The sequence below is a fragment of the Gorilla gorilla genome, chromosome 7 (assembly GCF_029281585.2).
Source record: "Gorilla gorilla gorilla isolate KB3781 chromosome 7, NHGRI_mGorGor1-v2.1_pri, whole genome shotgun sequence".
Lineage (NCBI taxonomy): Eukaryota > Metazoa > Chordata > Mammalia > Primates > Hominidae > Gorilla > Gorilla gorilla.
In genome coordinates this window covers 145714337-145727608 of record NC_073231.2, presented here as the reverse complement: position 1 = coordinate 145727608, position 13272 = coordinate 145714337, and the positions used below count along the sequence as shown (strand labels likewise).

The 13272-nt window shown below is 52.2% G+C and overlaps 1 protein-coding gene across 3 annotated transcripts in view; it reads left to right on the top strand.

The window, feature by feature from the left end:
• Positions 1–13272, top strand: part of TRAPPC9 (trafficking protein particle complex subunit 9) — a 730192-nt gene that overhangs the window by 569141 nt on the left and 147779 nt on the right. For all 3 annotated transcript variants that reach the window (XM_019032441.4, XM_004047569.5, XM_055349566.2), the window contains one exon: positions 8046–8136. In XM_019032441.4, the coding sequence (XP_018887986.2) occupies positions 8046–8136 (91 nt within the window). The remainder of the gene's footprint in view (positions 1–8045; positions 8137–13272) is intronic.

The window sequence follows — 13272 nt, the reverse complement described above, 5'->3', positions numbered from 1 at the left end:
TACCCTAAATCAAAATTAATTGCCCGAAACCTCTAAGAATTCTCATAAAGGGCACTGGCTGTGTTTTCCTGCCAGCAGTGTCACAGCACGCAGGGCTGGTGTGGCCGATGGAGTAACAGGAATTGAGGAGGCAGCTGCAGGGTGGCTGTGGGCAGGGATGCTGGTGCCAAGCGGTTGCCACAGAAGAATTCACAGGACTGGTTGGAGTTATCTGGGAGCAGGCTTGCATCTGCCCCGTGCCCCTGTGGGCAGGGAGGAGTTCCACTCTGTGAGCATCACGTGGTGCTACGTGACATCCCAGGCTGGGGCTGGCATCCTGCCTGTCACTCAAAGCCAGCAAGTTGTTTGACCTTCCCGAGGCTCGGTCCCCTCACATGTTAGACGGTACTGACTGTGTGTGCCGACTTTGTGCCAAGGGCCAGCATCGGTTACCTCCTGGTGTGCCAGAGTAGATCGTCAGGGAGCCACTCTGTTCCTCATGCGGAAGATGAGTTGTGGGTGCCCTGCTGGTGAAGGGCAGCTTTTGATGAATACCGTCATTTTCTTTATGCCTACATTCATGCAGACTTGCCATGCATGTTTTCATTACATTATTTAATCCGTGTTTATGGAGCTACTTTTGGTCCGAGGAGTTGCATGAGACATGAGAGCTTCAAAGAAAGGTGCTCACGGTTCCTCAAGGGAAAGAGACATGCAAGTGCCAACTGCAGCGTTGCTGGATCACGCTCGAAAGAGCATTGTGCAGACCGCCAGGGCAGGTTGGGCATGTGGCTGTGCTCAGTTGGCTCCCCTGAGGGGCATGGTTGTGTTGGGTCTGAAAGAGAGGAGTCTGCCAGGTAGAAGAAGGGGAGGGACATTCCAGGAAGAGCTGGGCACAGAGCCTGGAAAGGAGAGAGCAGGGTGCGTCCAGGTCTGCAGCACGCTGTGAGGATGTGGATCTCCAAGTCCACTATGAAAACAGACATGGAAATGGACAGTTAGCATGGAGCCCCTGAAGCTCCACAGGAGAGGCATCTCGCCAGGGCTGTGGGGCACAGAGGAAGGAGCCCCTCGCCAGGGCTGCGAGAAACACGGCACGTCTCGGTTTGTAAATCCTTGGAGGGCAGAGTGAGTTTAACTCCCACAGGGCCTGTAGCATCAGTAGGGTTGAAAGCCTTCCCCTCTATCTTTTCATCCTCCTGACCACCTGCAGAACGGGCACTGGGGACTCCCTCTGTCCAGAGGAGGGGTCGTTGTGGACTGAGGCTGTGAACACTGCACCCAGGGCCCCTCCCCCTGGCTGATAGACGACTGGGTGCCAGTGATGGTGCAGCTTCTACAGCAGAGGAGTGCCTGTGGCTTGACACGCTTCTACAGTGGAGGGATGCCCACACCATGGTATAGCTTCCACAGTGGAGGAGTGCCTGTGCCTCGATGCGCTTCTATAGTGGAGGAGTACCCAAGCTGCTGTGTGCTTCTATAGTGGAGGAAAGCCAGAGTGGTTTTGGAGCAGGTGTGGGTCAGGCTGGGGCAACCTTAGGAGCCCTGGAATTGAGCAGTTTTGGAATACACTGTACAGTTTCCAAGAAAATAAACAGTGGGTGCCTGTCCCAAACCTGTGGTGCGTGTTACCCGTGACTGGCAGACGTCATCATCGTAATGCTCACAGGGCCAGCCCTCTGGCCTGTTCTTTGTCTTCCTCTGTCTCCACATTTTCTCCTGTGTCTCTTTATCCTAGTGGGGCCCTAGGACCTCTGCCTCTGAGATTCTTGAGGGCAGACAGTCCTGAGAGCTAGACTGTCATCAGTTCATCTGCAGGAGGTTCTCCTTCACCTCCTCTCCAGAGAGAGGCAGCTGGAGTCTCAGGGCCACCTTGGTGCTTCCCTCCCTCTACCCTGACCTTCTCCTGGGAGGGTCCTGGTATGAGCCATCGTGGTGTCCCTTGGGTACTACATGGGGAGAGAGTGCTCCATTCCGGGGTGGGGGCCAGAGCAGCACAGCAGTGCAGGAGATTTCCCTGGCCAGGAAGGAGCAGGGCCCTGAAGCTTCTTAGCAGCCTTGCCTTTGTGCGGGACTCGGGGTGCTGCGGCGCATGTGCTTGTGGCGGCCCGTGTATGGGTATGTGCCCATTCACACTGGTGTGCATGCACATATTCACGCAGAAACATGACATTCGGGGCCTGGTGTTGTTGCCCAGTTTCTGTAACTTGGAGGCCTTTGGCAGTGGCTGAGAACGCAGCCTCTGGGGGCAGAGTGGGCTGCCATGTGGTGTGTGGCCTTGGCCAGTTTCTTGACCTTTTTGTGCCTCTTTCCTTCTCTGCAAATTAGATAATGCCTACCTTGTAATGCCATGATGAATGTTAAGTCGCTAAGCACGTGTAAGCTGCTTAGAGCGGGCCCTGCCTTCAGCACGCACCCTGGAGATGGGAGCTCTTGGCTGTTGGTCTGCCCACCCCCACAAGTGTGCAGATCCATGGGGTTATGGTGGACTCTGCATTTTTTGCCTGCCCTCTTGAAAGCTGTCAAGCCCCGAGTTTGATGATAACTCATGGATTCAGGGAGCCCCAGCGGGGAGCAGGGTGCAGCCAATCCCACCTGGCCTGTGGCCACCAGACTAGGAGCTCCAGGAGGGTGCCGCATGTGCCGCTGAGCTGGGTTCGGGACCCCGCATCCAGCCCAGGGCCCAGCCTGAGTGGATGAGCACGTGCATGAGGAAGCATAGGCGTGGGAACCACATAGCCCTGGGATTGCATCCTAGCTCCAGCCCTCACCCAGCAAGACTGTAGGGAGGGTGAAGTGCAGGCTCCTGGGCTGAGCACCTGCCCCTTCACCACTGGACAGGTGTCCCTGGGCCTCTCCGACGTGCCAGATGCATGCTTTGCTTCCTCCCCTTCCTTCAGAAAAGTTCTTTAATCTTTGCTGATGAGATTCCCTTACTCTCACATTCCTCACCTTGACAAGTAATTTAATATGGTGCCTTGAGCATTAAAATGAGGATATTCAAATCTGTGGGTTCAAAGGAAGAAAAACAATTCACTCATTATCTGTGGCAATGAAACCCTGCAATGCCCTGCTCATAAAGACACAAACCTTCCCAGCCAATGAGTTCTTAATACTAAGCAACTCCTCTTAAGAAAATAAAATTTCTGGGAAGCTGAGCGTGGGTTGCCGTTTACTCAGGCATTTGGCTGTGGGCAGGGTAGGGGAATGGAGACCCGTTCGCTTCAGCCATAGTGAAAGCAGGTGGCCTAATCACTGAGCTGAACAGCGGTCCCTTCTTGAGAGCCAGTCCCCAGGCACAGACAGCCACAGATATTTTCTAACCTCACTTGGGGCCTGAATCGCCTGAACTAGGTGCTGGGTTATGAGAACAGATGTTTCCAGGAGTGCTCAGTCCCTGAGGGAGACAAGCCTTCGCCTTCCCGTATTTGAAAACTGAGAAAACAGACCGGGAAGGGATCCCTCACAATGGCCTTTGACCCCTTGTCGCCCAGCCAGGCCAGCCCTCTCTCCACCTGTGAGCCTGCCACATATCCAGAGCCTAAGGTCCTCCCAGGAGATGCCTAGGAACCTGGTTTCACCTCAAGTCTGGGGCTTGGCTGGCCATGGACTGCCCTGGGCAGGTGGACATGGTGTCCTTGGGCCTGGCTGTTTCTCCTGAGAAGAGTGCAGTGGTAGGGAGCAAGCTCAACCTCTGCAGATGTCCCTGGGCCTGGAGCAGGGCACCTCCTTAGCCCTGATCGGGTGCTCAGAACGGAGAACACGAATGGCCAGATGCCCGTAGGGCCTGACCTCCCTATTGTGGCTTAGGGCTTGGGAAGGGACCACACAGGTCATGCCTGAGGTCCCAAACACCCCGGACATCCAAACCCACTGGGTTCCATATGTGCTGGCTCGTTGAGGGAGAGTCGGATTCACTTTTGCAAAAAGATAAAGGAGCTGCAGGGCGCTGCTTCCTTGAGGGGTGCCTCGCTGCTGCTGGCGCTCAAAACAGGCCAGGGGCGGCGGCCTCCATCCTCATCGTGGGAGATGCAGGAAGGCAGGACCCCGATCCCCAGCTGTTGCTTCCTGTGCCTACTCCCCGAGAAGGAGCACCCCTCACGGAGATGCAGCCTGACTGCTGAGGGAGGAAATGGCCACTGACGCAAAATGAATGAACACACAGGGCGGCTGCATGCTTGATTGCAGGAAGCTGCCTGCAAAATTGCCTTAGGAAGGACGAGGGGGCCGCAGGGGGGCCGTCCTTGTCCAGGGCTTCCCGAGCTCCTGCTGTGGCCCTCTGCTCAGAGGCCGCTACCCTGCGAGATTTCTCAGTTCTCTGTTCCTGATTATGGCTTCCTCCGGGCTTCCTTAGCGTCGCTGCGCTTCCTGATTATAGCCTCCTTCCTGGGTCGGCATTTTAAGAAAATCTACCTTCGTAACTGTCCTTCAGTGTCCAGCTCAGGAGTGTGAAACATTTTCAACTTATCAGGCAGCCATTGCCACCATCTGCTTCCCGAACTTTTTCACCTTCCCAAACTGAAACTGGGCACCCATGAAACACTCCCTCCCATTCCTTGTCTCCCTCAGGGACTGAGCACTCCTGGAAACGTTTGTCCTCATAACCCAGCACCTAGTTCAGGCGATTCAGGCCCCAAGTGAGGTTAGAAAATATCTGTGGCTGTCTGTGCCTGGGGACTGGCTCCGGAGAAGGGACGGCTGTTCAGCTCCGTGGTTAGGCCACCTGCTTTCACTATGGCTGAAGCGAAGGGGTCTCCGTTCCCCTGCCCCGCCCACATCCATTCTGTCTCTGTGGATTTGACCAGTGTAGGTGCCTCAGATCGGTGGAATCATAGGTGTTTGTCCTGTTGTGCCTGGCTTATTCCCCTTGGCATAATGTCCTCAAGGTTCATCCATGTTGTAGCATGAGTCAAAAATGTCCTTTTCTTTAAGGGCCGAATAACATTCCATTTTGCGGATAGACCACATTTTGTTGATTCATTCATCTGTTGGCGGACTTTTGGCTGCTTCCACCCTTTGGCTATTGTAAAGATCACTGCAGTGAACGTGGGTTTGCAAATATTTGTCTGAGTCCCTGCTTTCAGCTCTTTTGGGTATAAACCCGGAAGTATGATTGCTGGAGGTCAGCATGTTCTGAAAAGACTGTCTGTTGGGTCACAGTCAGCTCCATAACCCTAAACCCTAGCTCAGATAGCTGCCTGTTAACTATCGAATGAATGAGGTGAATGCTAGAATCCGAACTTCCAGGATTGTCACAGGGCAAAATGAGATAATTAAAAGTTCATTGCAGAGTATTTGTCAGTAACAATATCAGTTCAGCAAACATGGGCTGTGTGTGTAATGAGATGGAGAAAATTTCGTTTGGAGAATTCTTCTAAGGGAGGGAATTATCTTTGCAGGAAACACTTTGATAAATTGCTTGCGGGAGAGTAAGGTCCCCAAGGGAGTTCGAGGCAGCAGAAATGGTGGCTGAATTCCTGGGGCAAGGAGAGAAGTTTCTGCATCTCCTCCGAGAGGGAGGAGGAACAGGAGAGAGGAGAAGAATGGGGATGAGGCTGATGCTAACAGTAGGCGACGCTTACTTAATGCTACCCACAGGCCAGGGGTATGATTCCGTGCACTCCTCATGACGGCCCTGTGAAGTTAGCACTGCTAGCATGCTCATCTTACAGATGAAGAAAGTGAGGCCAGGGACTTTAAGTAAATTAACCAAAGCTCATTAGTGGGGGTGCCAGGATTCAAAGTTGGGCTGAGTCTCCAGAACGTGCCCTTTTCGACACCAAGCTCCACGAAGAGAAGAGAGGGAGCAGAGCCAGTGAGGGCAGGAGCTGTTTACTCAGGGCCAGGGCATCTCTGCCGGCCTCAGAGCTTCAGCCACAGCTCCCAAGCCCTCGGCTTCTCTACTGAGGGAGGACGGGATGAGTTAGACATTTGGGTTGCTGTGGAATGAAGCAAGCAGCATGTACGGACTGGAGCCAGGAGCAAGGAGACCCTGAGCAGTGAACCCTGAGAATGTGCAGAAGCCATCAGCAGGCCTCCGGGTGTCAGGTGCAGGAAGGTTTGCTGAGTCTCATAGCCACTGCACTGTGCTGTGTGTGGAGGGGCTACGGGCTGTGCTGCTGAATGAGGTGTGGCCCCTGCACTCCTACCTGGGACATTTGCTCGTTTAGTGTTCATTTATTCATCAGGCAATATATATTGAGCAACTTCTGTGAACCAAACACTGTTCTAGGCCCTAAGACCAGGTCTCTGCCTTCATGGAGCTCACAGGCTAGGGCTGAAGCCAAGTAACAGGAAGATGACCGTGTCTAGCACAGGTTGTCATGGGATGCGTGCACACTTTCTGGAGGGTTCCTGTAGGAGAAGCAAGATCAGGTTGAGATATAAAGTCAGGAAAGAGAAGAGGGCAGGGAAAGACATTTCCAGGCAGAACACACAGAGTGTGGGAGGGGAGGCTTGGAATTCAGAGAGAGCACACGGTATTTGGGAAGAATTGAAAGAAGTCCAAAATAGCTAAACTAGGGCTGGGCACCGTGGCTCACGCCTGTAATCCCAACACTTTGGGAGGCCGAAATGGGCAGATCACTTGAGGTCAGGAGGTCAAGACCAGCCTGGGCCAACATGGTGAAACCCCATCTCTACTAAAAATATACAAAAATTAGCTGGGCATGGTGGCGGGTGCCTGTAATCCCAGCTACTCGAGAGACTGAGGCAGGAGAATCACTTGAGCCTGGGAGGCGGAGGTTGTAATGAGCCAAGATCATGCCACAGCACTCCAGCCTGGGTGACAGAGTGAGATTCTGTCTCAAAAAAAAAAAAGCTAAAATAGGACACAGGAGTGGGTAGGGGTTCCCGAGCCCCCAGGCCAGCATGTTGCTGACCTTAGCCTGTACTGCTGCTGGTGGCTGTGGTGGTGTGACCGGCTGGCTCTCTTGGGCAGCCTTCTTGTCTGGACAGCCCTCTATGGCTATTGCATTGGACCATTGATGAGGGGGATATGCCCGCTCTGCTTGGCACCTCTGAGCCCGACTCCCCCACGAGCCAGCAGGAGAGACCCAGGGGCCTCCATTTCATCCTGCTCCCTCTCTCTCGCAATGCTCAGCCTCTGCTCCATTATACCTCAAACTGCAGGAGCTTTGTTCCCATAGGACTGTCCCTGGGGTTGGCCAATGCGATTCTCAGGTTCTACGTCGCTGCCTTCACCAGAATGTGAACCTCTCAACTTCAGGGTGCGTGGCCCACCCTTCCTTCATCCTCAAGGCCACACCACCTGCTGTGCATGGTGTGCTTCAGATGAACTGGAGGTGTTTGTTGAATGGAATTAATTTATGAAAGGAAGAAGGAAGGTGGGGTATTTTCTCCACTTTTGCAATCACTAGAGAATGTCAGAAACTAAAATTTTCCCCTTTTATTGCAACTTAAATGTGGTGGCTTTAACTTATGTAGGAAAAGGGAAAGAGGTTTACAGATCTGAGAATCACATTGGCTGTTTAATACTAGCGCAAGGGAGATTTCTGTTTTCTACATTTTTAAACCTAATTTCTTCACCCACTGATACTTGCTGAGAGACTTTATGGCTACCTTGATTATGAGCTTGCTTAAGTGAGTTCGTTCTTAATAATATGTGTAATTACATCAAGAAGGATAACAGGACCGACGTGAAACCAGCATGAAACTGATGCCTGTCAAAGAACTCATGGGTTGTATTGAACGGTAAACCAGCTTGCATATTTTATTAAGGAAAAATAACCTTCCATTTCTCTTTATTTTCCCCAGCAAGAATAGTTGTTGGATTAAAATTATCGAAGTGGATTTCCCTTTCTTACATAACAGTAGTTTAATTTACCAGATTTGAGGGGTAGGAGGAGAAGCACTTGCTGTTTTATATGCCCCTGATGTCCACATACCCAGGGTGATGTCATAGTGGTGGTTAGACAGTCCCTTCAGAAGAGGGGAGACATCTGCTGTAGGAGGTTTCCCATCTGATGGTCTCTGCCTAGAGACTTCTAGACGTTCTTCTGTCCCTGGGCTCCACAGGAGTTGCGTTTTCCTTGACCAAGGCTCACCCCTCCCTGAAGCGCAGCGGCGAGGCGAGTGTGGAAGGACTCCTGAACCAGCTCGTCCTGGAGCACCTGCAGCTGGCGCCTCTGCAGTGGGGTGAGTACCCACCAGCCGCCCATCGATTCTGGGTGGATGTGCTCCTTTTCTCCAAATGCACGAGCAAGGTCTTGGGGGTGTGGCTGGGCACCCCAAATGTTGGTGGGTGCTGAAGGTCATCACGGGAAACCTTGGGGGAGAAAGACAGGCTCACCGTACTGCGCCAGCACCTCTGTGTGAGGGCATCTTTGTTCACCTAGGCGGGCAGCTCAGCACTCTGGTGACAGTGCAGACATGAGAAGGGCTCAGTGCCCGTCGAAACAGGTGCAGCAGGTGGATCTTGGCCTACATCTTGACTTGCACTTGCTGTAGAGTGGGCCGTCTTCCGAAATGGCAATTGACTGTGTCTGGCGGGGTATGTGCTCTGCAACTGTTTCCAGAACTGAGAGTGGCTTGGGATGGCAAAAGAGAACAGGGTGTGGTGAACCACTTGTCTTCACCCCACTCACCACGACTGTGCATGGACAGCTTTTCATGCTGTCTGTGTGGAAAATTGTTTGGTTTCTAAATGCCTCAACTCAACGTTGTGTTCAACCCCAAGAGAGCGCCATTACTGGACACTTAGCACAGTTTATATGACTGCTTCTTCTTGTTGCACCTGGGAACTTCCACCCTACACTGTGCCTTTCTACATTGAACTCAAAAATATTTTGCTGAGAAACAAGGTTAGCATTTCTATTGAAGTGAGGATCTTTATTATCTGGAAATTATTTAATCAGCTCATCTATTTTGGATCCCCTGCAGACAGTCAGTTGCAAGCATATATATCCCCTTTCTTCCTCTTCTTTACCCAAGAGGTCATTGTGAATGAGTAGCTCCTCTTTGATCCAGGATCCAGTTCATTAATAAATTTGTTCTGCCCCTTTCATGGGCTAGAGACACATGGAAATGATTCCAGTGGCGTGAGGAGAAAACAAGCCTTTCTCCTTGCACTCCACCAGCGCCCTTCAGCCTGGAGACCCCCTGATCCTGCAGAGGCTGCCTCCTGGCTCCTCACAGGTGAAAGCTGTCGGGACCAGGTGGGCACCATCATGGCGGGACCAGATGGGCACCATCATGGCGGCTATGGGTTTCCATTTTACACTCGGGCTCCTTCTGTGGACTCTTCCTCCTCTCTGAGCCAGCCTGAGTGGCAGGAAGGAAAGGCTTGGTGTTTCTGCAGAGGGTTTCACAGTTTGGTTCTCTGGAGGCTTCCCTGTAGCCCAGCCACTTTTCTAGGTGGAAATGTCCTATCTATCTCCTGATGACCTGGGCACAGTCAGCTGTGTCCCTAGACTCAGCGAGCTGAGCCGGGAAAGACACCTGGGCCCCCCTGGCCGTGGGGTGGGGTCAGGCCCAGGGGCATTAGCTGTATTTTATCTACTGCCAGAGGAGATTCCACCAGGTAGCTATGCAGGACTTTCATGGGTCAAATGAGCGAAGGGAGGGCCACAGGCAGAACAGGGGCCCAAGAGCAAAGATCAAAGTGACTTGGGGTGGGGAAGTGGGCAGCAGGTGGGCTCCTCCCTTCTGTCTCAGGGTGGGCAGCCCTAGCCCCAGGTAAGGGTTTTGAGATGGCTTGGGGGCCTTTGTTTGGGTAGGTGACCAATGGGGCACCCAGGAGCAGAGCCCTGGGGGAGAGGTTCTGATGGTACAAGGCTGAGCGGGGAGAAGTCCCTGCAGTCTGGAAACAATGCCCTTCCCAGGGCACGAACTGCCCTTGACACTGTTCTAGGTGGGCCCTAAGGGTAAGGAGGGTTCTGGAATTGGAGAGGCACAGGACAGAGAAGAGGGATTTATGGTGTGCCAGACATGTTTACAAATGTCATTTCACTTTGATTCTGAGCCTCAGAGCAACGTGTGAGGTCACCATGGGAGAGGTCCATGCCGCCCTAAGATGGGGAAATGGAGGCTCAGGGTGCCTCCCTGATGCAGCACATCAGATTGGATTGTTGAGCATCTCCTGTCCCAGGCATTTTGCATAAGAGCTGCCATGCACTCTTTGCCACAGTCCCGTGAGTGAGGTTTTCTCCATCATTTACAAACAGGGAGACTGAGGCTCAGAGGCTGGCACTTGCCCCAGGGGCTCCAGAGTGAATAGAGCTGGGAGCACTGCATTACAGGCCACCAGGCCTCTACCAGCCAGGGATGAACCTCAGCCCGGTCCTGCCTGAAAACTGGTGGGGCGGCTGGAAGAAGCCTGGGCAATTTGGGAATTTCAGATGAAGAAAAGCTTTAGTCCTTAATGAACATAAAGGTCCTTTCTGTTCATTTTGCCCTCTCCCCTGGGTGTACTAAGAACATCCTTTAAAAATTTACAATAATGGGGAAATTAGAGAGAACAGTGGACAATTAGAGCCAGGACTAGGAAGTTGGTTTGGCCCCGGGATGCCTCTCAGCACAGAACAGCCTGGAAGCTGCACACGCCTGTGTGGGCAGAGGTGCCTGCTGGGAGGCGTGAAGGCTCTGGGCCAGGCTCAGCCCCCTGCTGTGTTACATGCTGCTTCCATTTCTTGCCCTGATTTTCTTCCTCTTTGTACTAGTTCATTTTCTGTTGCTTATAGCAGAATACCTGAAACTGGGTAATTTATAAAGAAATGTATTTCTTACAGTTGTAGAGGCTGCAAAGTCCCAGGTCAAGGAGCTATGTCTGGCGAGGGCCCTCTTGCTGCTGGGGACTCTGCAGAGTGCTCAGGTGGTGCTGGGCATCACATGGCGAGGGAGCTGAGCGTACTCATGTGCTAGCTCAGGTCTCCCTTCCTTTTCTTATAAAGTCACCATTTTCCCACCCATGAGAACCCAGTCATCCATCAACACATTAATCCTTGAATGGATTAATCCATTCATGAGGGCAGAGCCCTCACGACCCAATCACCAACTAAAGGCTCCAGCTCCCAACACTGCCACACTGGGGAGTAAGTTTCAACGTGAGTTTTGGAGGAGACATTCAATCCGTAGCACTCTTTTTTCATAGGGAGGCTCAGGGATTTCTTTTGGAAATGTAGTTTGGTTCCATGGCCTCTCAGGATCAGGCAGCCCTGGACTCAGATCCCAGCTCTATCATGTGTTAGCTATGTGACCTTCAGCACATCACTTCACCTCTTTGAGCCTGAGTTTCTTCCTTTATGGAATGGGATGATGCCTGCTGGATAAGTTACTCCAGGGATTACGTGAGATGATGTCTATTACGTGCTCAGTGCAGCCCCTGCCACCATGCACTGTTGTTTCCTCTGAGACCCGCACCTGCCTCCTCGCCACCCTCCTACCCCCTGTGCTGACTCCCTTTCCCCATAGATGACGTGGGCCGGTGGTGGGACCAGGCCTGCGCAGATGCATACTGGCCCCCACAGCTGGGCTCAGTGCAGGGTGAGAGGTGACATTTCATTGACGTTGTTGACCTTGTTTCACTGCAGCCTCTGGGGGAACAGGTAGGGGGACAGGGTGAGAGAAAAGAGCCGTGGTATTCACTGCACTCTTGTCTGAACGCAAAGGCCTTCTTCATGGTGCTTCAGTCCCCTCGGTGGTGTAGTAGAGGCTTTTGGTGGAGCCCAGGGGTCCTGGAATTATGTTTCGGTCCAGCCACGTGCTGTGTCAGGGAGGCACCCTGAGCCTCCATTTCCCCATCTCAGGGCAGCATGGACCTCTCCCATGGCGACCTCACACGTTGCTCTGGGGCTCAGAATCAAAGTGAAATGACATTTGTAAATGTGTCTGGCACTCCATAAATCCCTACCGCCTGCAAAGCAATGATTTATTATAATCACTTCTGTTTTAAAAGCTACAGAGTCTTTTATGCAGATATTTCTGTTATTCCTGGAAGATCAGCCCAGTTCTAGGAGCCATATACCCGAGCCCTGGTGTGAAAACTCACAAGGGGCTCTCCTTGAATCTGTGGCATTCATCCTCACCACCCCCTTGCCCACCCCAGGGACTGGGCAGTGCATAGACCCCCTTCCTGGCATCCATGCATGGTGGGGCCACCATCAGAGGGAGGCCCAGGCAGGAGCTCTTCAGTCTGGGGGACAGTAAGGAGAGGGGTGAGGCCCTGCGGTCTGGAGTGTGGCCCACGGCATTAAGAGGTGGTTACATGTTTTTCTTGCTTTCAGCGAGTCGGAATTGGCCCAAGAGCTGCCATCTTTTTCTGTCTCTGTTCTTGGAGAATTTGAGAAGGTGGTTTTGAGGTCTCGTTTGCATGGCATAGAGAGATGGTTAGCAGTTGGTAGGCCAGCTCTTTTTTTCATAACTAAAGAAAGGTAGCCTTGCCTTTGTTAGGGTGGTGGTTTGAGATGCAGCACTTCAGCCATCTGAGGACGGTCATCAGATGTGGCTGAGTGACTTCATCATGCGACCAGAGCAGGTCTATTTGTTAGTTTGGAGGACATAATTCCTGCTTCAGCAGGTTGTTAGGCAGCTCAGGTGGTATAAAGGGTGGATAGGAGATGGGGGCGCTTACCACATGTGATGCTCTGTAAATGAGTGCTGAGCAAACCAATTGGCAGTCAGATCTATTTTTGTTAAATTATTTAGGTATGAACAGAAAATACATCTGGATCTAAAGGAATTCAGATTCCCTAAAAAGACTAGTAAAAATGTAGTTCAACTTGTCTTAATATATTCTATCAGGCAAAAGAAACAAATTCCCCAGGGAGGGGTAGTCCAGCTGCTGCCACTCCTGGAGTGAGCCTGTGGACAGTCTCTCCAGCCAGAGGCCACTGGAGGAACCTCGGGAGGGCAGGAGGCTCCTTCTGCAGCACCATGTCATTTCTTCCCCAGGCTTGCTTTTTCTGTTTGGTAATTGATAGTGTTTGGGTTGCCGGTTGTGGGCACAGAGGCATGTTGGCAAATAATGCGAATATAATCCCTTTATCCTGGAGAAAATGCATGGCTTTTAAGAAACAATGCTAAGATCTGGAAGGCATTTCTGCCTTCAGGAGGTGAGCCTGTCCCTGCGGGAGCCCCGGCAGCGAGCAGCTCAGCCGTGCGCTTTCAGTCGCTGGCGGCACCTGCCAAGGCCAGGGCCTAGCACTACAGTGTGGAACCATTTCCAGAAACGGGGCATGATATTTTCCTGTTTGCAGTGTCACAGTTTATCTCACTATTATCATATCTTGCTGTTTCCAGTGAACATGTTAATACATACATTTTGATTCGATTTTC